General features: G+C 38.6%; 3 protein-coding genes across 4 annotated transcripts; 1 reads left to right on the top strand and 2 right to left on the bottom strand.

The window, feature by feature from the left end:
* Positions 1-752: 752 nt before the first annotated feature.
* f11r.1 (F11 receptor, tandem duplicate 1) lies at positions 753-7,977 on the bottom strand. The gene is made up of 10 exons (XM_040032851.1): positions 7,703-7,977; positions 3,557-3,616; positions 3,095-3,211; positions 2,375-2,524; positions 2,078-2,280; positions 1,885-1,987; positions 1,659-1,766; positions 1,484-1,496; positions 1,298-1,352; positions 753-908 (listed from the first exon to the last, which is right to left on the bottom strand). Exons 1-10 carry the CDS (start codon positions 7,752-7,754, stop codon positions 873-875), a joined length of 897 nt encoding a protein of 298 aa, XP_039888785.1. The 5' UTR covers positions 7,755-7,977; the 3' UTR covers positions 753-872.
* Positions 7,978-9,609: 1,632 nt separating this feature from the next.
* On the bottom strand, positions 9,610-12,729 carry LOC120734204. Its single transcript, XM_040032852.1, has 4 exons — positions 12,425-12,729; positions 11,866-11,909; positions 11,457-11,780; positions 9,610-11,320 (listed from the first exon to the last, which is right to left on the bottom strand). Exons 1-4 carry the CDS (start codon positions 12,604-12,606, stop codon positions 11,214-11,216), a joined length of 657 nt encoding a protein of 218 aa, XP_039888786.1. The 5' UTR covers positions 12,607-12,729; the 3' UTR covers positions 9,610-11,213.
* Positions 12,730-15,380: 2,651 nt separating this feature from the next.
* On the top strand, positions 15,381-20,169 carry si:ch211-215c18.3. Of its 2 annotated transcripts, none has more exons than XM_040032855.1 (4): positions 15,381-15,557; positions 15,654-15,779; positions 17,361-17,708; positions 17,784-20,169. In XM_040032855.1, the coding sequence occupies exons 2-4, from the start codon at positions 15,707-15,709 to the stop codon at positions 17,888-17,890; spliced, it is 528 nt and encodes a 175-aa protein (XP_039888789.1). In that variant the 5' UTR covers positions 15,381-15,557; positions 15,654-15,706; the 3' UTR covers positions 17,891-20,169. The 2 variants fall into 2 exon arrangements, with proteins under 2 accessions (XP_039888789.1, XP_039888788.1); XM_040032854.1 differs by having other exon boundaries at positions 15,383-15,544; positions 17,784-20,168.
* The last annotated feature ends 6,725 nt before the right edge of the window (positions 20,170-26,894 follow it).

Raw genomic sequence — 26,894 nt, 5'->3', positions numbered from 1 at the left:
CAGACACATACCCTCTAAAATAAACTGAAGTCATTATGTGAATTTGGAAACAGTATTGAACCATTTTCCTGCAGTGAAAGGGGTATAAGAGTGACCATTTAATCCCAAGAAGCTATCCAAATTTTAAAATTAGTTTTATTTACAAAGAAAGAGAGAAAAAAATTATCATGTACATTACATCAGATCTGTGGTTGGAAAAAGAAGAAATTAAAAAAATAAAAAATAAAACACCTTTAAAAACGTGGCCGTGATATTGAGGCTCTGTTAACATTTCAGCTAACCCACAAAGACCGATAAGAGAGTTGTGCTAGCGGAAATGAATGTGATGGGAAAGCAAATATAATAAATGCAGCAATATACGTCTGTCCTCAATGTAAAGATAACAAATAAATATATTTATTCATTTACTGCTGCTGGTGGTGGTGTAAGGGTACTCTAATTAACCTTGTTTTCACAAGTAAGCGCATATCTTTAAAATCTTGTTCTTCATAAGACAGAAGATAAAAAGCACACAGAAAAGCACACATCGGTGATGAGCAGAAAATTGGTCTCTGCTGAAAATAGGTCACTAGTGGCCACAGTTTATTTCAGTAAAGAGATACAGTACAAGGTTCATTAGTTATCTATTTCCTTATTTCCTGTAGGGTGTTGCTGCATGAACCTCACGTGTTGATGCATTTGACAGACTACTGTAGCTGGCTCAGGTTAAAAAAAAAAGATATATATATATATATATATATATATATATATATATATATATATTGCAATGGTCTATAAAAACTGCATTGTACAAACTTTCAAACTCCTGGAAAACCACACACTTAAGAGACATCTCGCTCAGAGCGCTTGCTGTCGCCACTGCTGCTCGTACACTATACCACAAATGATGACTTCTGTGTGAAATCCGCCTGAGAAACAAGCATATCAAACAACACAATCAAAATAAAGCTCTACTTAATCCGTTTTTGCACAGATACCATGTTTTAGCCCTGTATGCAAAGTGTATCACATGTGACACATGAGTTAGTTTATGCTGACTAGTTGCACACAAAAAAAAAAAAAAAAAAAAAAAAAAAAAAAAAAAAAAAAACAGATGTAAAATTTAACCTTCGATAAAGCAAACTGATATTTAGTTTAGCTTAGAAGGTTCAAGTAACACTCCAATTTAAAAAAAAATTCAATTTTCTGGCAATTTCAAAGTTCAAATGTACCAAGCACACTTCATTATAACGAGAGCTAAAAGTACTTATTATAACAATGAATCTGCTAGTGGAATAAAAGGCAACGTTGTACTTACATCATCACCACCACCACTAGGTGCTGCTTGGTAAGACGGGTTCATCTTTGGACTGCTGCAAGAAAAATGAGGGGGAAAAAAACACAGTATTGACATCACCAAATATAGATCGCTATCATTTTTACATTATTAAACCAAAAGCACTAATGTTAAGTAACATTTAAATGCATAGAAATATGCACTTACCTTTCTTTCTTTGCTGTAATAGGAAGAAAGGAAACAACATCAGCACAGAGTACTTCTTACAGATACACTTTTTAGACCTCTGCCTGCCTGAATCAACAAACTAACTTTTCGCTGATCATCGTCAGAACAATGAGGACGGTAAAAGTCTGATTTGAATATAATGTGGAAAACTAACCAGGCAGATATCCTTTCTTTTTGGCAAACCAAACGGCAAATATCAGTAGGGCCACAAGCAGCAGAGCCACTATTACACCAGCGACAATTCCTCCGGTGTTTAGGTCGCCTTGAAGAAAACACAGGGAAACATAATAAGGTGAACCAGCACACTTTCTTTGTGAGGTAAGGAAGAAATGGCTCAGGCGAAAGCATTTTGTGGAGTTTAAAGTGTGAAAGGAACTTACGAACTTCCATCTTCATAGCTCTACATTTCTGAGCAGGGCCAGCATCATTGACAGACTCACAGTAGTAGTCAGCTGTATCCATCTTGGCTGCAGCAGGAAATTTCTGTGGCCACACAGGTATATTTTAAACTTAAAGGCCAACACACCATATCAGTCATAGTAAAGGTTACACATGTAACTAGCTAAAGCTTACCAGTTCGCCACTGGTTGAATTCAACTTGTAGGTGGCGTTTTTGAAGCCAGCAACGTTACTAGGGTTATCAGGCAGAAGAACGTTGTTTTTGTACCACCTGTATGTGGGGCGCGGTGAAGCGCTTTCATCAGAGCAATACAGGATGGCTGTGCTGCCCGTTGTTACCGATGAGGGGACTTTACAAAATGGCACAGATGGAGGCACTGTAGGACAAAATGTTTAGTTTTTATCTGGACCACTTATAAATGGCAACATACGGTCTTCATTACAGCAAGTAAATGTGATATATAGTCTTACCCAGAACAGTCAGAGTCACTTCTGTTTCCCCAACTTGGGTTTTGTCAGCGCTGGTTATCTCACAGGTGTACACTCCAGTATCTTTACGAGTGACTTTGGAGAATCTCAGATTGCTACCACCATACACATTCAAACGGTCAGCATACGGCGCTGTGGAAGAAACGCAGCATTACGCAACCAACATGGAAGTATTCAGACACCACATTCAGCAGATGGGTTTCAGGACAAGTTATTTGGTTGGTCACAGAAAAAGGTTTTTTCTAGTGTTGTCAGTGTTAATCTAATTAAAATGACGTTAACGCCATAACTGCATTAACTCGGCGAGCGCCGTTAGCTCGTCAACGTGTTAGTGCAGTTAGCTCGTTAACGCCGTGCAGCCCCCACGCATGGGGCGATCTGCGGTAACTCGCTAACAGAGATTTTCCGCGTTAATGCAGTTTTGGCGTTAACGTCATTTTAACGAGATTAATGCTGAATGAACTAGTTTTTTCTTTTAATCTAAATCTGGATCTGTCAAATAAAACGGACCATGACAGGCACCAATGTGATCACCGTGACTGATATTGATGATATTTGTTACATTCACCGAATTTTGTCAACAGTGACATCAAAATAGAATTTTTGGAAAATTGTGGTTTTATTTCACATGCCTCATGTGTTTTTGTTTTTTTAGTTAAACTAATTAAAGTGTCAGTTAAAAGAAAGAAACGTCAAACTTACCTGTTGGTTTCCCATCGTGAACCACAAACACCTGAGAGCCTTTTCGGTCCTTAAACTTCCATCTAAGTAAAATGTTTGAACCAAAGTCTCCCGAAAATGAGCATGTCAAATCCACACCTGGAAAGAGAGAGGGAAACTTGTGTGGTGACACCATTAACCTGCATAATTCTGCAGTATATTATTTAAATGCAGTTTTGTCTTATTATAGGACTTCATCTTGAAAACCTCTGAATCTGTGATTTTAGCAGACACATCATAGACAGCTTGCAATTTTCCTGGGTAATCATTCACAATCCCATTTTTTGTTTTGTTTTTTTAAATTCTCTATTTTTAACATGTTTGATTTCATTTTCTGTTTATGCTATTTTTTTACATGAACAGCACTTTGTGAACCCTGGTTTATTTTAAAGTGCTTTATAAATAAAGGTGGTATGGTATTCAAAATTTTGTTTTAAAACTCACCTGTGTTCTCTTCCGCTCGTACATTTGCCTTTGAAGTAGTGACCGAATATCCACTTACACCTAGACACACAGATTAAAATAAAACAAGTAAATAAATAGAACACTCAGCATCAAGTGTCAAGTCCAAAATACTCCCTTCCTTTAAGCGAACTGGCTTGTAGCCTAAAGGAATATAATGCAAGTGAATGCACGGTCATGATAGAGCTACCATTCTTTGTCTCTGAAATAAACTACAAAACAGGGAAAGCATAACTTGTGTAATGGAAGGTTTGATATGAGTGATCGGTACAAGTGTTGAAGTGGACATGTAGCGATACATGACTAATTTACTTCATGGAGCCCTGTTCATAAAAGCTGACATGGATGCAACTCTGTCTGTGAAGCTTATTTAAGAAAGAAGTGGTTAAAGTAAAAGTTTTAAAAACATGTTTAGCGTCATCTTCTGTCAGCACGGAACATTTCATCACCAGGTTGGTTGGTCGGTCGCAGCCAATAGTTAACTAACATAAACTAATGTTAGTTAACTCGTAACAGAAACAATAACTTGGGGGCCTAAGGATGATAGTCATCAAATCTTGTTTGGTTTTCATATTTTTAGTGATATCAACTTATTTTCTTTCTTTTTTTTTTGCTATATTTTCCAGGTAACCTATATTTGACCAAAGCATAATAAAACCGGAAATTCTGTTTTTTGTTGTGTCACCCGAACATTTTTAGTGGCCCCCGTATGGCCACGCCTATGAAAACATTCTGGAGGTGCCCCTGGTTCCATGATCAGCTGTAAGTGCTATTATTACTGTGTGGAAGCAGTTACTGAGTCACCAGCGATCCAAACCACCTCTAGCATTAATATCAGCACACACACACACAAAAAAAAGAAAAAAGTGCACCAGGAGCTTTACAGCATAGGTTTCCACAACTAAGCAGCTCTTGTATGCGTAATATACAGGTGGCTCTATACTTTTGTCTATATGCTGCTTGTGTGTATGGCTGCATACGGGCCAAGCACTCTTGAAACGCAAATGTAATTTATACACGTTTCATTACATGTGCACTGTCAGTGTAAATAAAAAAAATACATATATACATGACCAAAAGAGACAACAACATAATATTAAAATAAGCCAGTGTATAAAATACAATAAGCTTACTGAATAAACCTATAAGCAATATCCTTACCATTTACTTGGACACACACAGACCCCATAATGGTTTATAAAAGAAAAAGAAAAATTAAAAAAAAGATTATTGATAACACACACTAACAATAGGCCCTGCAGGATAGGAACCTTTTGGGTTTAAAAATACTCATTGTGTACTCAATGTACTCTGTGTAATCTAACCCAGCGGTCCCCAACCTTTTTTGCACCACGGACCGGTTTATGCCCGACAATATTTTCACGGACCGGCCTTTAAGGTGTCGCAGATAAACACAACACAATAAAACTAGTACTGGTACCGAAAAAAAGAAGATTTATTCATAACACACGTGAAAAGACCCAGGAAAACAGAGTAAACGATAGAAACGATAACAAAATAACGCTGAAAACCGATAAAAACCGTGAAAACCATACATTTCACACCTGAGCCTCAACTCTCGCGGCCCGGTACCAAATGACTCATGGACCGATACCGGTCCGAGGCCCGGGGGTTGGGGACCGCTGGTCTAACCTGTCTGAAAAGTGAAGCATAGGAAGTTTGTGCCAACCATTTGCTGAACACAAAAAGCAGATTAAAAAAAAGAACAAAAACCCTACACACATACACAGATAGTGCTCTGCTTGCTGCTTTGAAAATTGGGTTTTAATAAACCCAGTTTTAACACTCCACAAACATGGCATGCAGGAATAGGTGAAGAGACGCCAGGAGGAGATTTTATTACTCAGGCTTCAAAAGGTAACATCATTTCAAAGTTTTTTTTTTTTTTTTGTACTTTGTTTAACAAAAGAGACCTAATGGTGTCTAAAAATCAATCGAAGGTTTTCATTCATTTAAATAAATTAAAATAATCATTCTAGGCTGACGGCCACGATCAGAAAACCCAAGTCCTCCCTCTGTATTACCAGGAAAATTATATGGTATTCCCAGTAGACCACAATCTTCCATTATGTAAATAATCAGGCATACAGCACTGAGGATTGAAAAACACACCCTTTGCCTAAACACTTGGAGCATGCTCAGAAGCTTTCAGGGAGTGGTCAAGCAAAACACCAAAACAAAAGTGGCTCATTCCTGTCTGCTGAACCAGGAAGCTTCCGGTGAAACTATCGGCTCTCTGAGTGAAACTGGGTCTTTTCAGGCACGTCAGCGGAGCTTCGGGGACACTAAATCATTAATGCAGCCAGTAAAAAGCTTCTCTGTCACACCACATGTCCATCTGTTGCCCCACTCCACATTACACTGCACAGCTGCCATTACTTTAGAGTTACATGATTAACCACTGCCCTGTCTGCTAAGCTTAGGTGGCACAGAGAAGCTTCAACTACAGCAGAAGGCAGATAATTATTAACTCAGTGCAAATTCATTCTGTGAGCATTCATCACGTTTTTTTACAAGGTGCTGATAAAAATAAAGCTAAACTTCAGATTAACATTGATACAAATACACTGCTGGCATGTGTTTTCATGGCAGACCAACCTAAAGCCTGTGGGCATTTCTTATAGGCAATCTCAACCGAGATAAGTTTGATGGAAAAATAAGGTTGGAGTGCAAACTGAAAGAACACACCATGACTTCCTTGTTTGCATACTTTTAGAGTTTCAGTGTACATACATACTGAGAAGTCCTGACAGCAAATGTACCTGAGAAGTGAAACAAGTTTTAAAGGAACTCGTCTGACAAGCCAGAGTTTGATTCATACAGCAGAGTGTGCTTATTGTATTGCTCAAATTTTAAAGAGGCTACAGAGGAATGGTAGGGGATGAAAATCCTCACTTCATTACAAGTTTGTGGGGGAGTTGTTTTATTTTTGTACGTAACATACACACGTGATAACCTGAACAGACTTTGAGTTTACTGTTAATACCAATCCAGAAAAATTAATGTGAAAATACTTGACATCTTGCAAGCAATTCAGAAAATCCGAGACAGTATAAAGGATAAAAAGCCGCTCAACGTGTGTATAATGACAAATGTGAAACTGTATGCAAAACAATCACAACAACAAAAGCAGCAGCAGCTCCATATTAACCTTTAAAAAAAAAAAAAAAAAAAAAAAAAAAAAGCAAACAACACAAACTTAAAACTGATAACTACACTATTACACAAATGACCATCAAGCAGCAGAAGGAAACTTGGAAGGAAAATACAGAATAACGAGGAGATGACATTTAAATTAAGGCGGAAGTACGAATAATATTACAGATATTGTTCAGGTCTGGGGGTGTGTGTGTGTGTGTGTGGGGGGGGGGGGGGGGGGGGTATCTGGATGAATCACTAAACTAAACTGATTTTTGTCCCTGATCACAGTTTTCTTATTTTTACTATTAACCTACCTTTTCCATAAAGAGCTTTTTTTTCATGAAGATTCACCTTTTTTGTTTGTTTGTTTTTCTGCAGAGATGATTATCAAAAAGCCGTGCTGTATATAAAACACACTGCACCTCACAGAGAATTACAACAGGACAAACGATACTGACCGATACCTACTGACCCCTTTAAAGTGGGCATGTGACAGGAAACTGCTTAAGAACTTACCAAAGTAAATAGCAGCTCTTTTGATGAATTGCATTTGATTGAATATGGCCTCGCTAAACATCTTTACATTTGTGTAAAAGTAATGGTGGTGTGGAAACGGAAGGTTAAGATGTTTTAAGAGTAGGACAATTCCAGTCATGTAATAATTCAAAATGGCCTTTCATGGTTTTGCTCAAGACTAGGGCGTTGTAACTGAACCTGCTCATATTTTTAAAGAACCGTTAAGCTTATAATTACGGTTTGGCAAAAACTACTGCAAAACAAGATTACTATCTTCTTTAAAAATGAAAAAACAAACAAGCAAAAAAACAACAAAACAACAAAAAAAAAAAACAAAAAAAACACGGAGCTTCAACTGTTGAATGGCTACAAAGACTAAAAGAACAGCACATAAATAAACATTTAAAAAAAATTAATAGATAAATAAAAAGAAATCCCAAGTTTTCTCACCTATTGCTGCGCCAGAGAACAAAAGCAGCCAAAGGACTCCTCTCACAGTCATGTCGGGTTTCTTGTTTATTATTCGACGGCGTTCTCCTTTAAAAATTCGAGTAAAACAAGCCGAAAGTACGCAAAAATCTTCTTTGTGTCGAATAAAGAACGAATGGTCTCCGTTTCACCGACTCCTATTTCTCTTATTTCGACGTTTCCAGCTCGAGTAAACACCTCTTGTTACCTAAAGAATCAGCGCAGGTGACTACAAACACCTAACTTCCGGTAATAAGATCCTGTCAGGTGCCGCCCAGACGCTGATGGAGAAAAACAGGTTTGACTAGAACACGCCCAATAGAAACTACATCTCCCCGATAGGAAAGCATGTGCAATGGCTAGTTTGTCAATACTCTAGACATTTCCAGTCTTTTAACCCACACACATTCTCAGCTGTGTGGGTTCTGCGTGGAACTGATGTGCGTGTTTGTAGGCCATGCAAGCGCTTGCAGTTAGGTCCTGCCGTGATGTTTTCCAGCTGAGTCAGAAGTGAGGAACAGAGTAGACTTTCGATGGCACTGTTTGAATAGATTCGTACAGATTCTTATATTTTTTACCTTGTTTTAATGTTTGTGTGTGCTTCTTGGCCCCTTTTTTCGTAATGCATTTATGTGAAGTACGTTTTAACTGTGTTAAGAAAAGTCCTGCATAAATAAAGTTTATTATTAGCACCATTACATTTCATTTTAATCGGGATATAGCTTAACATTAAAATCGCAAGCTTTGCTGTCATTATACTAAAGGTACAGCCGAGCTGTATGCAGCACAATTCAGTCCTAAGAGAGCAATCTGTCTTATTAAACATATGTACAGAGATTAAAAAGAGAATTGCTAATAAACACACCAATATAAAAAATACATATTTAAGCATGTGTGTTTAAATGCATGTTTATTTTAGGTACATTAACTAATGAATCCTTATTGAAACAGAAACAGAAAAAAGTGGATAAATGTGAACCAAACAAACAATGAAACCACCTCCAGTAAGCCTGGTTTTACTGCTTTTGCAATCTGGACAAACAATGAGAGTCAAACTGCTGCCTGACTTTCTGTCTGCCATCTGTTTTCACCTTTCAAAATCTATGAATCAGATTGTATTTTTAGCTTGTGTGTCTCTTATTTCCTCTCATTTTAAAGGCAAGTTCCCCTGCATGAGTAATTGTATTGGAATTTATGTTTAATCAATTAGTAATATTTAATTCATGATTTAAATATAGCCCACATCTGGCTGATATGGACTGTTTCTTGCATCATAATATTCAAAACTTTGTCATATTATCACTTGTTATTTGTAAGATAAAGTTAACAAGAAGTGCTGGAAAGTGAAACTGTGCAAAGGATTCATCAGTACATGATTCGGTACTTTGGACCCCGAGATGACACCGTGCTTTGTTACGCAACGCCAGCATGTTACTGAGTAATTGTTCAAATAATGCTCACAGGCACACGGGATTGGGCAACACGATGACAGGAGTTACTCGGTTCGTTTGGCGCTTCATTGGAAATGTTGCTGTTTAACCGCATGCTGATAACATATTATCAGATCTTCTGCTCACTCTTAGGAAGAAGCATTTTTAAAATTGCCTGTAGATGTAAAATGACATCATGCAACCAAAGGTATGTGGGCATAGAGACACCACATACTTGTGATCATGAAATGTATATGTGCATGTGCATTTTAACAACGTTATTTCTATTTAAAAGAGAGATTAATGATACAACTTTATAAAAAAAATGTATTTTATAAAAGAAAATCCATATTATTTCTTTATTCTGTATCTTCCTGTTTTGGCAGAATACAAACAATCAGTAAAATAATTTTTTTCAAATGGTAGTTGGACTGTATTTCTTGTTTACAAGGACTACTTTCCAGAAGCTGAACTCAAGTGTGAATTTTATTCATTCATTTTATTATTCATTCATTTTCAGTTAAAGGATGCAATTTCAAAACAGATCCTGTCAGTCACAGATTTTTATAGAAACGAGATATTCTTTTCCTTCTCTTTCACTGTTGCTTTTCAACACCTTCAAATACAATTTGACTCACTTGGCTCAGCCAAAGGATATGCGCCTTTAGTATAGTATGAAATACCAGACACTGTATACACTCACTGGCTACTTAATTAGATACACCTTTCTACTACTTGACTGGACCCCCTTTTGTTTCCAGAATCACTTCAGTTCTTAATGTCACAGGTTCAACAAGGTGCTGGAAACGTTCCTCTGAGATTTTGGTCCGTATTGGCACAAACTGCTGGCTGAACATCCATGATGCAACTCTCTTGCTCCACCACATCCCACAGCTGCCGATGACACTGAGATCTGATGACTGTGGAGGTCATTTGAATCCTGTAAACTCATTGTCATGTTAAAGGAGCCAGACTGAGATGATCTGAGCTTTGTGACATGGTGCGTTATCCTGCTGGAAACAGCCATCAGAACAGGCTGACCTCAGGAGAAAACACTGCACCGGTGAAAGAATTTTTAATGTAAATTCATAAATTCATAAAGACTGAGTATCTGACTTAGCTTATAGTTTCAAACATGTACTAAATAAGCCTCAGCCAAACATGGCTTATGTGTTTTAGGCACACGTGAAAGGCAAAATTGAAAAAAACTGTGTTTGGGTGTCTTTGCAACTGTAGTTGAGGGACTTGATACAGACTATTGATCCTCTCCTCAGAATAGAATAGAACACGATAGAATAGAGAAACTTGATTGCATGCAATAGTAAGTCAAAACATCATTTGAAGCTTACATTAAAACCCTGTCAGCTATCTTCATTGCTCCATCCAATTTCTATTGACAAATACACAGCACGGTCTCCCGTTAGTGGGCCTGTGCAGCACAAGGTCACTGCCATCTGCTGTCATTTTTTGACAGCCAGGAGGAGACACTAGGGACAGATTTCAGTCAGGCAAAATAGATTGCTTACCTTAACGAGCGACGTGACTCAGCAATAATTCACATTGGAGAGTGCAGCGCTGCACTTTAGAGCTGTGAAGATTTCACTCATTAGATGGAACAGCAAAACTAGTTTCCATCCCTTCTTAAAAACCCTCTAAATCAGACAGTTTTTGTCTTATTAAAGAAGCAATCTGTCAATATCTTTGACTACATCTGCTACGATGATAGAATCTAGATAGTGAACACTGCAGAATCTAGGATTTCAATTTTAAATCATGCTTTTTTTCTCATTAACCCTACTGAAAGTCTGCCAGATACAACAGGTAACTTATAGCTTAGAGCTGATATTAGTTTAGAGTATAGTGTATATGCAGCAGTATGTGTGCTTAGTATTGAGTGCATAATGCCAAGTGTGCAAGTGTGTGACATACCAAATATATACTGTGAGTACATTCAGTTTAACTTATTGCACTTTGTGCATACACGCAACTTCGGGGGAGTACAGCATCAGTGACCAGATGGTTATGGTTGCAGTGTTAAGATATGCAGCAGTTTGGCGCCTTCTTCACAGCCAGTGAATTTCCAGCAGCATGGGAAAGGTCATCAAGGTCAACAGTAGGCCACTGCAGCTTTGTAATAGGACACTCCATGCAGAACAGGGGAGGAGGAGCTCTGCGATAAGAAAAAAGCAACACAGGTTCACAAGGACGCGCGTTTTGTTTGTCAAGCTCACATGTTCTATTCTTATTTGTAAAAACAACAGGAAGTGCACATATGGGTCAAACGAGCATGAGGATAAGCATCTTACTCTTCTCGACTACCGAAGTTTTGGTCACAGGGGCCGAGTCGCCCACTTTGATGTTGCAGGTGAAGGTGGACTTGCCGTTGGGCAGGTTCTTATACAGCAGGCGACAGATGTTGCCTGGGAAGATGCGGGCTTTGGCACGTTTCTTGAAGGGGGCGTGCTGCTCCTCCGATGGGTCAGTGGTGTCGAAGAGGCGTTCACCGTGCGTGTACTTGCAAAAGACTTCTGATGACTCAGAAGGAAGTGAGTATTTGCAGTCCATCCTGAGGTGGTCCTCGTCTATAGAGCAGTAGGACAACTGAATCACCTTCTGAGCAGATGCAAAGCCTATAATGAAGCAGGAAGAGATGATCCGAATTAAGAACACAAACGTATACATTTGGGGTTGCTCACGTGAGGATGCGTGTTTTACCAAAGAGTAATATGGTGGTAAACAAAGACATTCTCCCGAGGTTCCTAAAAAACAAAACAAAAAGAGGAAGTTAAGAGTTTTTTATTGTGTTTGTCTCGACATTAGCTGGATTCCAAATAAATCTGAGTCAGCTGTAAAGAGTGGAGTCAAGTCACTTCGGAGACATGAACATCACACTTCTGCTGCTCTGTGCTAAACCACAGAAAAGTCGCTGTACCCTTAACGCTACACAATCGATCACAATCCAGCCTCACGGTTCACAATGCAAAGAATCGAAGTACAAACTTTACTGACACATTTCCGTGCTTAACCTCTTTAGAGGATACCGGCTAATTATTCACGTCCTCGATATGTAGAAAGAATAGACTAAGCACTTCATTTTATTTGCTTGATGCAAACCAACCCTTGCCTGCATTCAAACATTTGCTTTAGAGCAGCTGGACCATATACTTCATCCAGAATAACCGAATGACAGAAATGCATTGTGCATGCCACGGTTCGATATTTTGCCATTCAGATTAAACAGCATGCACAAACATAGCGCATGAATCCCTCTCACCTTCTCTGATGCATTTTTGAGTCTTCCTCAGTGCTCTGCAGTGTGATGCTGGGGGTAGATACAGTAGAGGTCGGCTTATAGAAGAAGCAGGGGAGAGAGGGAGGGCGCGAGGAAGGGAGGGGAGGGGGGGACACAGAGAGGGGAGGGGGAGAAAATGCTGCTCCGGTGGACTTTGGGGACATTTCTTAGGACTGTGTACAGTTTTCTATTGATTTTCAGGCTGTTTTACCAGAGGACGGAGGATCACGTGTCAGTACACAAACCTCTGGTTTCATTCTGAAAAGAATGAAGGAGGCAGATGAATGAGAAGGGATACGTGGTGACGAGGATTTGATTAGCTGGCACACCTCCGCAGCTGATCTACTCAATATGTGCAAGCGCTATGTGTGTCAGCAGTTTCTCTGCTACTTTCACCAACATGAATTTTAAACACAGAGATGTGGAGATTCGTTTACGAAGAAAAGGAGACAGAAACCACGAGATCACGAGGCTGATGACAGGATCATATAGTAGCTTTCTGCTGATACTTTATCAGCAGTCATTTAATTAACCTGATAGCGAATCATGTGGGAGGATAAATCTGCAAACATTATTGGAAGTGGAAAGAAGAAGCTTTTAAAAGCCAAACAAGAGACCACAGCTTCCACTCCTACAACCGCACTGTGCACTAAGTTAAATCTGGTAAAGACCCATATAATGTAAATCTGAATTGCTGTCATAAATATGATACTACACACCTACTTTTTCAAAACACTTTTAATAGTAACACTTTAATCAGGTGGGGGGGTTGTAAAAATTGTATCTAACGTCCAACATCATCTTATACTGTCTAAAATCCTCAGCACTGTCCAGATTTTGTTAAAGTTCCCAGAGCCAAACCCACAGTGTGCCCTGCATCCTCATCACACTGCTTATCCACTTCATCAAGATCCTTCCTGAACAGCTGCCATGCTGAAGCAGTCTCCCTGACAGAAGTGTTGCAGAGGTCTCTGAAAGGCACAACCCTCAGCAGTCTCTGATAGCAGAGGATGCCTGCTACTCTCCTCCCTTTTAATATTCTGACGCTACGTTTTCTTGCATTTTCTTATTGTCTTCTCCTTTTCGAATATAAATAGCTGAGAGTGCAGGCTGCGATGATCCCCGCATGCCAAAAGTATTCATTAGAGACTCTGTAGCTGTGAACCCTGCTGGTCCTCTGCTGCTAATACACTGCAGATGAAAGACGAGCCCTCGCCTGTTCTTTTCCAATAAGTATTTTCCTCCTTTACTGTTGCCATACCATATAACTAGTATTATATTATCATCAAGAAATTGTTACTAAATAACAGTTTTCTGTTATGCAGAATATGATACATGCTTCTGGTATCTCTCTTCCACTTTAGGAAACTTAGCATTATTGTTCTTGGTGTACAGAGGTATGCCTCCTGGGTCAAATGTGTATTGTGTGTTATCCTTTCCAAAGAAAGAAAGGAAGAAACTAAAATGGTAAATGAACTGGCTCTTATATAGAACTCAAAGGACTTTATACAACATGCCTCATTCACCCATTCACACTTATTCATACAAACACTTTCTATGCTTAAGTGCTTTCTATTCAGCCTTACAAATAGTGGATAACCTGCTCTGCCTCCTGAGCTACAGCGACCCCAAAGTAAATTTTGAATGCAGGTGTGTGACAGTGGATAGGCTACATACATCTGTCTCTGTTAAATGTCATATTTATATCTAAAAATGTAATGTCCATATATGAAAAACTGCCTCGTTTTCCTTTTTTATTTTTAAATGTTTTGTATATGTTCACCAGTCACTTCATTAGGTACACCTGTTCTAATTCTTGTTAACACAAACATCTAATCAGCCAATCAAATGGCAGATACTCAGTGCATTTAATATATGCAGACATTGTCAGGATGCCCTGCTGAAGTTCAAACTGAGCATCAGAATGGGGGGGGAAAGGCTGATTTCAGTGACTTTCAACATGCCATGCTTCTTGGTGATAGACAGGTTGCTGATCTACTGGGATTTTCTCAGAGAACCAGCTTACAGACTGGGGGGGGGGGGGAAGCCTCAGTGTGATTAACTCTTGATGGTGTCAGAGGTCAGAATGGCTAGACTACTGATAGGAAGGCAACAAAAACTCTTTACAGCCAAGGTATGCAGAATACCATCTCTGAAGCAGCAGAAGACCACACCAGATGCCACTGCTGTCAGCTAAGAACACTGCTCAAGGGACACTTTGGGTCCTTCACTACCAACTGAGCACCGTTTAAACACTACAGCCCATCTTGTCAACATGGACCAAAAAATCTCTGAGGAATGTTTGCTGAATTTATGACTTTAAGGTTTAAGACAGCTCTGAAGGTATAAGAAGGTCCAGCCCAGTATTACAAGATGTACCTATAATAAAGGTTATTGTTTATATATATTTGTCATATTTATGTCTTAAAGTTTAATAAAATATAGCTCTATATCAGCGTCTTCAGTTGCTAGAATGTCTTTCTCTTTAGTTTAGGTGTTTTATATAGTTTTACCAACAAACACTGATCACACCAGACTAGAGCATGAAGGGATGTTAATACTATAGGTACTCTATTTTACTGAAATGCCAAACTCATTTTACTTGTCCTAAGAATTTAAAGGCTTCTTCTGCCACTTATTAGGGTTCACTGCCTGATTTGACATTTAGTCCTTAAAAATATAAGGAAGTCAGTATTTAGGGGAAGCAAATATATACAGTACAGTGCAATAACAAACACCACCTCTACACATTTACTTGTCCGTGGGTAAAATGTTTTTTAAGACTACTGAAGAGAAATGATGTCAGCTATCAGTATGCTTAAAGCTCCCCTGAGTTTGGATTCAGCATGCTTCCCCGCGTGTACTTGCAGAGAAGTGACTGCTGTATTTCTCGGTTGTGCTTCTACTTTTTGACCTGCAGGGGGAACTCTTGTTTTGCGGCAAGAATTCAGTTTTACCCGCCTGAAACGTGGACCGCTCAGCAGTCTGCTGCAGTGCACGGACACCGCAGGGGCGTAGTCCTATCGGCATTCGGGCTGCAGACAGAGCCCCACATCCAGGCCTGTTAGAATTACGCTATTAGAGGCTACAGGAGGCTAATAGGTGCGATTTGAAGGTTGCATGCTCGTATATGTGTTTGTCTGACATATCTTGTGGTGGCATTCTGCGGCAGCGTAACTTTAACGTTTTGTCCCATGATGAACTTTGCCAGGCTCCGGCTGGTGTGAAGGTTGATCTGATCCGACAGATAGCCTGTCTATCGCCATGGAGCTGCACCTGTCCGTCATAGGCTGTCTCCTCTTTGGCAACATAATGATAACGCATCAGACGACTCACAGTATGTCTCTTTAATTACTCTTTTTGTTACCATCCATTGGCATCCAGCCCCGTTTTAATTGGAATTTATTACTAGGACGAGAATGCTGATAACACGAAAGATATTATCTATCTATATATCTAGATATCTAGATATATATATATATAGATAGATAGATATCTATCTATATATATATAAAAAACCGTTACTGAAATTTAAGCTCCACAGTCCTTGTGATCGAGTCAAAAATCTTTCTGTGTTACTGCAGTGAAGATGTTGTTGCTCAGTTTCACCACAGAGATCAGTAAAGATTCATATAGATTATGTAATATACAAGGAAAGAGTCTTTTATCACAAATTATTTGTTATAACTTTTGACCTGAGTGGATAGGAGAACACACAGGCACACATGAATAGATATAGTTAGATATATACAGAGAGAGCAATGTTCAGAATAAAAACGGCACTTAATAAAATAATCATTTAAAAACTCTATTTTGTATTTATTTGTTGTCTTTGTCTAATATTATAATTAGTTAATGAATTGGCTGTACATAAACTATATTTTTCAAGCAAAGCTGTAATAAATTTGGCTTTATTTCCCAATGACACTTTTGCTGTCCCTGCCATTTCTCTTTTCAACCAGTCAAGAAGCCCGCAGCTCTCTTAAGTTAGTGTGAACAGCAAAGCTATATCTTCAAAATAAACTAATACAAAATAAAGAATGTAAATTATCAAACAATTACAATTACTTTGGCCCAACAACAATACACATGCCAGCTAGCTTGTTGAATATCTTGGCACATGAGCACTTTGTTCGATAGCAGCTAACATTCATTTATTATTCAGAGTTACAGATATTTGAGGGTTACTTTTAATCTCTTCATCTGAGAAAGACGCACAACACTGTTGTGTGAATGAACTGGAATGTGAATAAAAACATTTGCAGGGTCATATTTTATGTTTACATGCTAAATTAGCTTGTTAGCTAGCTCAGTGAGTAGCCTTGTGAATGATGGCCTCTGTATCTTGAAGTGAAAAACATTCTACTTCAGTTGTAGTGTTATAACACTAATAATGGGTAATGAAATTATATTTCATAATAATTTGTTAATAACAGCTTGGACTCACTGATTTAATGATCAAGATCACACCAAATGTGAAAACCGGTAAAAACTGTATTCATGGATCGTCTTCAAACTTCACCGCAATATATTAGCGCCCGAGATCAAAGGTGACCTTGAAAAAAAAAAGAAACCATAAGGTTAAACAAATTAAGAAAAAGCTTTTATTTCCGTTAGACTATCTCCAAATTTTAAAAGTAATATTGGGGGAGATAAGCACATTCTTTGTCTGAGCACTAATTATTATTTTTTCAATACAACATTATATAACTTCACAATGACACCAAAAGATTAATATACTACGCTCGGTCCGTATTACCACTGCTGACCTTAGCATAAAATATCAAAGTTTTAGTATAACCTTTGACTTTCAGGGTAATTGCGCTCTCTGTGTGTTCTTGTCTTAAATTTGAAATCTTATCGTCTTATCTTAAAAATTTCCATCACAGAGCAAACATCCTGGCTGCTTCTGTTTCAGTGAACCCGGTGACTACATTCCTGTTTGCTCCACGTGGGCCCCAGATGTTTCCATGTCTCACCTACCTGGAGCGAAATGTTAGGGTGGACTGTGAGTTCCCGGAGACCTACGAGGTCCCCGGCCCCTACTGCGAGTATCGGCAGGACAGCCGGCTGGTGGGGACCACCTTCCCCAACCAGGTCATCTACGTGTCCATAGACGACCGTAGAAGGAGCAACGTAAGCCTGGTCCACCCTAATCTGTGCCGCCTCACCTGGGCGCCGATGGCCGATGAGAAGCCGTACACCTACACCTGCAGGGTTTATCAGGGGAGCACTTGGAAGGAGAACAGCATGGCCGTTCATCACAGTGAGTAGTGTTTACTCATTATCTGTTTCCCACAAACACCGGTGGAAACTAAACTTAAGCTTTTCTCCTTTACAGGGCTTCTTCCAATCTGCTCTGCAATCAGTGTTATGTTCAAATCAGCACCTTGGCTTTTATCGCTGGTGTTTTCACTTCCTGTGGGTGTGGGTCTTCTGAGTCCTTGATCTCTTGCTTTCACAGGATAGCAACTCAGTGGGCCTTTTTTAGTACACGATTTATTTCTCTCTCTGGCATGATGGTTGTGCATTAAATCAAGTTATAGGCAGAGAGTAGAAGCTCTCTAAATGAAGACTGAATAAAAAATTTTAAATAACCTCTCCCTTAGCATTGGACTACTCTTCAAAAATGTACCGCTGATGTGTAAGAGATTGTATGTATTAGACCTCACTGTCACCTCAGTACCTTGATCACCTTTGTTTCACAAGGGAAAAGAATTCATGACAAGTGGAAATAGCAAACACGGCAAATGAATGCAGCGCTAAAGGGTGTTCGTTCTCTTTTATGATAAAAGATTTCTTCCCTAACAAATCTTTTATGATTTGTTTTAAATCAGATTTTTTTTCCTCACCCCAAATGGTGGGAGTACGTAATCGGTTCCGTTTGTTTGTCTGTCTTTATTAGGTCTCTCTTGTAAATAAGTTTTGGGATATACAAATATTTTGTTAATGAAATTTATTACAAATACGTTTTATCATATTAGAGAAGCTGACAGAAGAAGTCTATATATGCCTATATTAAGAGTGGAGGTCATCTCTGAGGGCTTTTGTTCTTCTATCATAGAGACATATCTATAAAAGAATAGAGAGTGCGCAAGAGCTCATACGGTCTGTAAACCTAAAGATGTATTCATGTGGCCGCTATGACATTTGAATGACAGTAATACATAACTGCACTAACACTGCCTTTCCTGCTAGCACTGGACCTCTTTGACCTTTAGCTCATTTAAATTAAACCTGGACACTGGATCTGCACAGACGGCCCACCTGATAATAAGAAAATCACTCAAATAAAACCTTTTTTTGGAGAGCAATAACATAGCTGGAACGATCGCTCCTTCCCTCGAAGATCTCGGAGAAGATCTTGCAGTCACTCCCCCGCGTTTCAGTCTTTACTTTAAAGGATTTCTCATGTTATTATCATCATCATTCCACCCCAAAGCTCAAAAAGACACGGAGTTGGTGTAGCTGTTTCGACTTTTGCAGCTTTGCATTGATTAAATAAAAACTTAAATAGCAGCAGTCCAGCAGAAACACACCTCCAAGATATGAAACATAAGCAATAGATATTGGAAGTGTAACTTTTTGCATTTCAAGTAATCGCTGCAGCACACCTTGGGTGTTTAAACGAGCTATTGCTTAAAACATTAATGTGCATAGTATTGGCAAAATATGAAAGTAATATTAGAGTGTTTCAATTTTATTATGTTATCTTTAAAATGTACTCACCTTCCATACTATCCAACACCAACGTTTGGGGCCCTGCTAGGCTGTTTTATGCATTTTTTAGTTTTAATGATCACAGTGTACGAATAATTGTGTCTGCAGTTTTTCTCCGTTTAACTATTTTCAAGGCACCTTTTTTCAGTATTATTTAGAAAATGATTCTTGGAAGACGGCCTGATATTTTTCTTCTAGTTATCATTTTTGATTGTTTTACTGTAACACTAAAGGTGTACTGAGGTTTGCTAAACTATATTGAAAAATAAAGATAATGAATTATGAACGTTACCTGCATTTTCTCTGCACAAGTCACTATTTTGAAAGAATGTGTTTTTTAATTTATTGTGTTATGGTTTGTTTTTATTGCTTGGCCCTGTGCCGACTCATTTCACAGAAATAAAATGTATGAAACAAATTAAAATATAGTTGGAGGACAAGAGGTGAGTCTTATCTCGCACTCATTTCAGGTTAGGATAGAAGAACACGTGTACACATGTCTAAACACTACCAAAACAAGTTAGCAATATTGATTCTGATTCTTTTTGGTTTTGCTACCTTACTATTTCTGTCCAGTAGAGGGAGCACTTTTGCAATATATAGAAAGCCATTATATGTGTAGTATAGTATCCATAAAGACCTATACATAAAATGCCTTTTATGACTTAATGTATGTAAAGCACATTCATTGTCTTGGTATTGAAAGGTGCTGTAAAAATAAACTTGTCTCATATTGTATTGCCTGTGGGTCTTTGTCACCGGCACTACACACGGCTATATTACAGGAAATCTCAGGTGTAATTATTAATATTATCAACATTAGTTTTTGTTTTTTGGGGGCCCAGATCTTTTGTGTCGTGCATCCTGATTATAATCAGTGTGATTACGAGTTACACCTTTGCAATGGTGGAACATAATAGATTTACATAGATTTACATAATAGATCATACTATAATAATTATAGTTCTACAACTGTTTATAACTTGTATAGTTCATATTTCATATTTCTGTATAGTTTTCATATTTATATCCTCTTCATAGCCTGTACATAACTTGTACACTCACTACAGCCTGTACATACTTATAGTTATAGCATATTCATAACATACCTTCATACCGTGTACATTGTAACATACCTATAATAGACCCATATTTGTAATATAGCTATATATCTATATTATTGGTAATATATATTTTGTAATATGTCTATATTATTGCTAAGCACTTTCTGGATGGATGCAAACTGCATTTCGTTGCCTTGTACTAGTGACATGTGCAATGACAATAAAGTTGAATTCTATTTTATTCTATTTAGTCAGAGTCATATGCATGATTTTTTTTCTTGGCTGTCACAGTGAGACCCCATTTTAAAGTGGTAATGTTATGATTCAACTAATATGTTCACATCTGCCGTGTTATTTTTGGAGCCAGAAGTGCCCATAATTGGATGAGAGAAATACTGCATCCACTGATTGTGCCTCACCCAGAAACAGATACCTACTATAATTAGTGATAACACACAAATAACACACTAAAAAAGGAGAACTTTACTTGCCAAAACTGGAGCAGAGCATTCTTGGACAGTCTGTTCATTAACAGCCCAGCAAGCCATGTTATTTCTTAGTGAGACACCAGCAGAGCTTTGACTGGCAGCTGGCTAAAGGCCTCGATAGAGTTCAAAAGGGGCCAGTTGGGTATTTTAGATATAAAGACCAAAGACATTTTTTGTAACACGCTATACGTTGGTATATTCACATGTGAGCATATTGGGATTGACTCATTTTTGGAGCCACCCTAAAGTGGCCGCTCAGGAAACTGCAGGTTTGGGCACAGCTCTAGCTGTGCAAAAAGGCAATTCAGCTGTGCAGCACTGAGTCTTTCGTCATTTTTTCCATTAGACACCTCCAAATCAACTGAAAGTGTGGTTGACGATAGGTGGTTATCTGATGTTTCAGCATTCAAAAAGGTCATAATTGAGTAATCTTCTCGTTGTGATTGTTCACACAGGCCTAAAGCTAAGGAAACTGAAGAACTTAAGGCCCTTTGCAAAGCCTCAAAACTTTGGTGCAGACGCACTAATAGTAAAGAATGACGGTAAAGGTGATGTCACTTCCTGTAATAATAAACATAGATCAGAAAAACCAGAGGAAATGTCTTCTGTCTAGAAAGGGCATGGGTTCTTAGTGTAGTGGAAGAAAGACTTCCAATTTACAGTGAGAACCAACATTGACAACACTTTTAAAGACAAACTGTTAGCTCCTCTCCACTTTAAACTTTTGCACAAAAAGTAAGAAAGTTTGTGTTTGGTTTATTTCTTTGTTGTAACAATGCTAGTGGAAATAAATTGTTATACTGTTGGACAGCCTGTTTATTTACCTTTCAATGGAGCCACATTTTAAGGAAAATGCATTTGTGGGTTGGGCAGCAGAGTTGAGTCTGAGGGTTACAACCATGAAAAACTTGCCATATCTTCCTTGCAAATGCCAAACAGCTGATTCTGCTATTAACTGTTTGGTGTAGTTTATTGAATGGGGTGAAGTTTTAGGAAACTTCAGCTGATTCAATTCAATTTTGTTTATATTGCACCAAATCACAACAAAATTTGCCATCAGGCCGTTATATTGTAAAATAAAGACCCTACAATAATACGGAGGAGAAACAAGACCTATTGGCAATTTAACAATTTATTCATTGACAAACAGGGGCCTGAGCAGCATGTGGAGGAGCCATACACAGCCACAACAGTCTAGCACCCCCTCCTCATGTTGATCAGCAGCCTGGTCACACTCTGCTGTGGGGTGGCTTCCCATTTCTTCAACCAGCATTTCAGTCAGTGTGGTTGTGTTTGTTATACAATAAGCGGTTTGGCATTGGCTCAGACAATTTGTCAAGTTTTTCATGGGCATGACCCACAGACTCAACTCTGCTGCTCAACCCAAAAATGCAATTTTTCTTACAAATGTGGTTCCATTTAAGAGGAAATAAAAAGGCTTTGCAACAGTATAATATTTATTATCAAGTAGCTTTTTTGCAACAAATAATCAGCCCAACACAAATCTGCTGACTTTTTCTGGTAGGTTTAGTTTGTAGATTTGTTGAACGTAATGTTAAAACATATGAAGCTACATACCGGTTTACACATATTACACATACCAGTTTCTCAAGGTAATGTAATATGCTGGGCTATTTCAACAGACTATTATCCAAAGTGAGGAATATCCAAAGGGAAATTTTAACTAGTATATCCAGCATAGCTCCTATAGGCCTTTTGTTGTATAATATCATGTTTAACATGAGGTCATATAGTTATGTTTAAAATGAAGGACAGGTTTGTAGATCTCACTGACACTGAGTACTCATGGGTTAAATAAGCTAAGTATACACATAATGAATTCCCAGCCACCACCCTCATCCTGCAGTACAGGACTCTTAGTCAGTGAGAAGCCTAAATACAAACCTTTGTAAAGGCTGCAGCACAACACATCACAAACCAGATTTATCTCATGACACAGATGTGTTCCACTACCGCCGACTTCTCCCGGTTGAGGTTGGTAATTGCCTCATTGAAAAAGCAGTACAACTTCTATTAATATCTGCACCGAGTGGAAGATGAATGTTTATATAATGTACCTCAGAGCTGATAGAGTTTATTCCTCCCTTGCCTGTAAAAATAAGATGGACCTTTGGTGATAGTTTCTCTCAAAGGGGGGAGTGGGTGGCATGGAGGGGCGACACAGGGGGCTGGGGCTTGGCTAATTTATCTGTGCAGTGCAGGCACAAAGCCAGGAAATTAGGTGGTTTGGGATTTGGGACTTCGGCTAATATAAAACACAATATGCACACGCACACCCAGCGTCAGAGACGCAGCGCATGTCGAGATCTCTCGGGAGGAGGCCAAAATAAATATTAATTCATGATGAGATTAACCTGGTAGCTGCCTGCTGATCAGTCCCATCACATAACGTTTAAAGAGGGCACAATGGAAATCAGTTGGATCACATAAGTGTAAAGCACGCCTGTGGTTACCTGTACCTCAGGGCTCAATCTTCAGCCAGGATGACATTCTTATGGGCGCCTGCAATGTTCCAATAAGATGTAGCTAACAAGCTACAGTTTTGTCTGTGATTTCAGCCACAAACATAGAAGACTTGAAAGTTATGTGGCATACATCTTCTCCGTCAAAGGTATACAGGCACACAGTAACTTTGTTGTAACAAATTGTCATTTGAGTTATTGTGCCTTCCTATCAGCTCAAAGCATTCTGGCATTGTTACCTAGAGAATTCCCACTTACTGGATATGTTGTTTTTCCAGACTATTCTCTTAACTAAAAATGCTTGTGTGGGAAAATCCCAGCAGAAGGCCAGTTTCTGAAATACTCAGACCAGTCTGTACGGCACAAAAAACCCAATGCCACATTCAGTCAACCAAATCACCTTTCTTCCTCATTTATTCTCCATCTGTTTGAATTTCAACAAGTCATCATGACCATGTCTGCATGCCTAAGTGCACTGAGTTGCTGCAATGTGATTGGCTAATAAGATGTTTGCATTAACAAGCGATTGAACAGGCGTACCTAACAAAGTGGCCGATGAATATATGTGCATTTGTGAGAAATAAACAAAACAGCTTCATTACTGATTTTTAGTGACTCTGCTACATTTAAACAGATCATTCAAGCTGGAGACGCCAGCAAACAGCAGCTCTCACAGGCCACTTTGCTTTGGAGAAAATGGAAAAGTCAAAGTGAAAATATTTGTATATCAGTATTTGCCAAACTCATATGAAACTATAAATATTTTTTTAAGAAACTTTTAACTGGGCCTGGATATATATATGGTCTCTCTTATCAGTTTCCAGGCAGAAATGTCCTGTTAGGTGTATTCTATACATACACAAAGTAATGTATAACAATGTAAACACCTCCGGTGTCTACATACATCTCTTTTCAGAACTATTTAGCTTCTATATTTATAGTTCCCTCTTGTTCTTAAAGCTGGCAAAATGTTTGCCATTCCAGTCACTCATCACACAGTGCGAGCTGTAAAGCCAACCAAACACAGTTCCCACAGAGAGTGAGAGGACTGTAAAAGCCTCGGTATGAGTCAGAGGAAGTACCTGCCTGGTCAGCACTGGATATGGGGAGCTACAGTCAACAACTTTCTGAAACCGACAGTCTAGTAGTCATTACTACTATGTGTGTGGAAGTGAGAAAGAGTGCCAGTTTGAAACTTTATCAGTTTTCACATAACAGCTTCTACAACACTGTGAGTGCCTTCACAGAAAGCTTGTCCACAGATCTTGGATATTATAAACTGTTGTATGAGACTCCATGTTGTACAGACTGCATTTGTGGCATACTGAGGCCTTGGGGGAGTTTCGGTTTGTACAAACTAATGGTATCTGGGAAATTTTTAATTACCTACTTATATTCCCTGATTGTGATCAAAAGTTTTAGAAAAACCAAAGATCTTTAAAGTGAAGCCATGCCCCGAGTTTGTCACCTTGAAACTATTTTGCTTACACTATGCTTTTGTTAGCTAGTATGACGAGAGCAACAATACCATTTATTGCACTTTCCATGAGTAAATACTCAACATCTTTTCTGAGTACATGACTCAAAGGTCTGCTGGTGTTACAGGAAGATATATGGACACACACACTTTTTTAAGTAATAAAAGTGAAATATTACTCACTAGTTCAAAGAATCAAAACAATCATCAGCTCCAAATTAGCTTTTCTTTGTCAGAAGTGACATATGGCTGTAAGTGTACTTAATTTCCTGAGAGACAAACTACTTCTCAGAGGCCACTGACTTTTTCCATTTTCTCAAAAGCAAAGTGAAAATATTTATAAATCAGTATGCTTTCCATCTTATTCTATGTGGCATACTCATATAAAACCATAGATATCTTTATCACTTCACAGCATCTTTTCTGAGTACACGACTCAAAGGTTTGCTGGTATTACAGGAAGATATGTGGACACGCACACTTTAAGTAATAAAAGTCAAATATTACTCACTACTTCAAAGAATCAAAATAATTATCAGCCCCAAATTAGCTTTTCTTTGGCAGAAGTGAAGTATGGTTAAAACTAAGTGTATTTAATTTCCTGAGAGACAAACTAATTGTATGACTCATAGATACGTCACTTCTTTCTAAAGACTTTTTAAGGTCGCAAAGTTACAGTTTGATTTTCTGAATAAACTACAAAGGTTTCAGACCACAGTAAGAGCTGTCTATAGACAGCAGCATAAACTAAAATTAAAAATGAATGTGAAGAAAGCTATCACAGAAAATGAGAGCATTAAAGGTCCCATTTTGTACCAGTTTAGCACATGTTCATATTGGTGTTACATGTCCCCCAGACAGTATATTTTGGGTTTCAGCCCCAAATACCACACAATTCATTTTTTTGTTTCATGTCGGTATCCTCCTGGTTTGCAGCTCAGTATCGAATGAGCTATTTCATTTTCTGTAGCTTTAAATTGAAAAGGAAGAACAGTTGCCCATACTTTACACTTTGAGTTTGTTTGCTGAAGTTTAAACTGAGCATCCAATGGGAAAGAAAGTGTGACTTAAGTGGGTTTGCTTTTAACGTGGCATGGTTGTTGGTTCCAGAAAGACTGGTCTGAATATTTCAGCACCTCTGAATGCACAACGCACAACCTTGAAGCAGATGGGCTACAGCCGCGGAAGACCACACCAGGTGCCATTGCTTTAAGCTAAGAACAGCAAACTGAGGCTACAAATGACACAGGCTCACAAAAACTAGACAACAGGAGATTGGAAAATGTTGCATGTTCTTATGAATCTTGATGAAAACAACAGGAACCTCATCATCTGGCACCAATAAACATAGATGTACTAGATGTACACACAGCTATGACTATACATTATACGCCAATTCAACAAAAGGCTTACCTGTTTCAAACATAAAACCATAACCAATCAATGGTCTCAACCTGATCTCAATTTCCTGTAGATTCCGTGCCACTGGTTTACTTTGAGCAACTCCCAGCATCATATACTAACAAGAGAAACCTAAGTTTACCTACCTTGTCTTTGGTGACATACTAGGCTCGAGGCAACTTTAAATGCAAACTCGAGAGCGGGCAGCAGACAAGAGATGTGGGGCAGCACAACCACCCTGCTGAAACGTACTGAAGAGAGTTAGCTCAATCACAGTAAACACCTTAACCATCACTCACCCACTAAAAAAATCCTCTGATGTTTAGTCTCCACAAAAATATCCAAAATAGAGTCCAAAATATCCCGGACGAGCCCCCATTTATTTTATTTTATGACCCGGCTCAAAATCCAAACAGTTGGTACCACAAAGATCATAAAAACAAAACTGGTGTGCCTCCACAGCCTGCCTCAAGCATGCCTTTATCCACATGCCATGTGTGGTCAATTGGCAATTGAAGACTCAATTGACAACTCTTTGCACTGCCACTGCAAAGAGAATAGAGGTTGCAGAGGGGCGTAACGATGGCAGGAGTGATAATAATAATAATAAGTGAAATAATCTAATACATCTATGAAATGACAAATCTTACTCTTTTGGCTGCTCTTTTTAAGGGGACACCTCAGCAGATCATCTATCTCTCAATGTCATCATCTTGCCCTGTCTCTAGCATCCTGGTCTGTCACACCAACACTCTGCAACACTGTCTCAAAACTGCCCAACCTGAGCTGTCCCTCTGATTTACTCATTTCTATTTCTGT

Source organism: Simochromis diagramma, unplaced genomic scaffold, assembly GCF_900408965.1.
Source record: "Simochromis diagramma unplaced genomic scaffold, fSimDia1.1 OVJJ01000216.1, whole genome shotgun sequence".
In the NCBI taxonomy this organism is placed as follows: Eukaryota; Metazoa; Chordata; class Actinopteri; order Cichliformes; family Cichlidae; genus Simochromis; species Simochromis diagramma.
The sequence above is the reverse complement of the archived record's forward strand: the minus strand, read 5'-3'. Positions and strand labels throughout refer to the sequence as shown.

Bases quoted from the DNA above. Each gene is read 5' to 3' on its own strand.
- f11r.1 (XM_040032851.1), bottom strand. From the start codon at position 7,754: ATGACTGTGAGAGGAGTCCTTTGGCTGCTTTTGTTCTCTGGCGCAGCA. The intron at 3,617-7,702 runs GTGAGAAAACTT...CTGTGTGTCTAG, and splicing joins GTTCTCTGGCGCAGCAATAG to GTGTAAGTGGATATTCGGTC. The intron at 1,988-2,077 runs GTAAGCTTTAGC...GTGTGGCCACAG, and splicing joins ATTCAACCAGTGGCGAACTG to AAATTTCCTGCTGCAGCCAA.
- LOC120734204 (XM_040032852.1), bottom strand. From the start codon at position 12,606: ATGTCCCCAAAGTCCACCGGAGCAGCATTTTCTCCCCCTCCCCTCTCT. The intron at 11,910-12,424 runs GTGAGAGGGATT...TTTGTTTTTTAG, and splicing joins TCAAAAATGCATCAGAGAAG to GAACCTCGGGAGAATGTCTT. The intron at 11,781-11,865 runs GTAAAACACGCA...GCTTCATTATAG, and splicing joins TACCACCATATTACTCTTTG to GCTTTGCATCTGCTCAGAAG.
- si:ch211-215c18.3 (XM_040032855.1), top strand. From the start codon at position 15,707: ATGGAGCTGCACCTGTCCGTCATAGGCTGTCTCCTCTTTGGCAACATA. The intron at 15,780-17,360 runs GTATGTCTCTTT...CTTCTGTTTCAG, and splicing joins AACGCATCAGACGACTCACA to TGAACCCGGTGACTACATTC. The intron at 17,709-17,783 runs GTGAGTAGTGTT...TCTCCTTTACAG, and splicing joins CAGCATGGCCGTTCATCACA to GGCTTCTTCCAATCTGCTCT.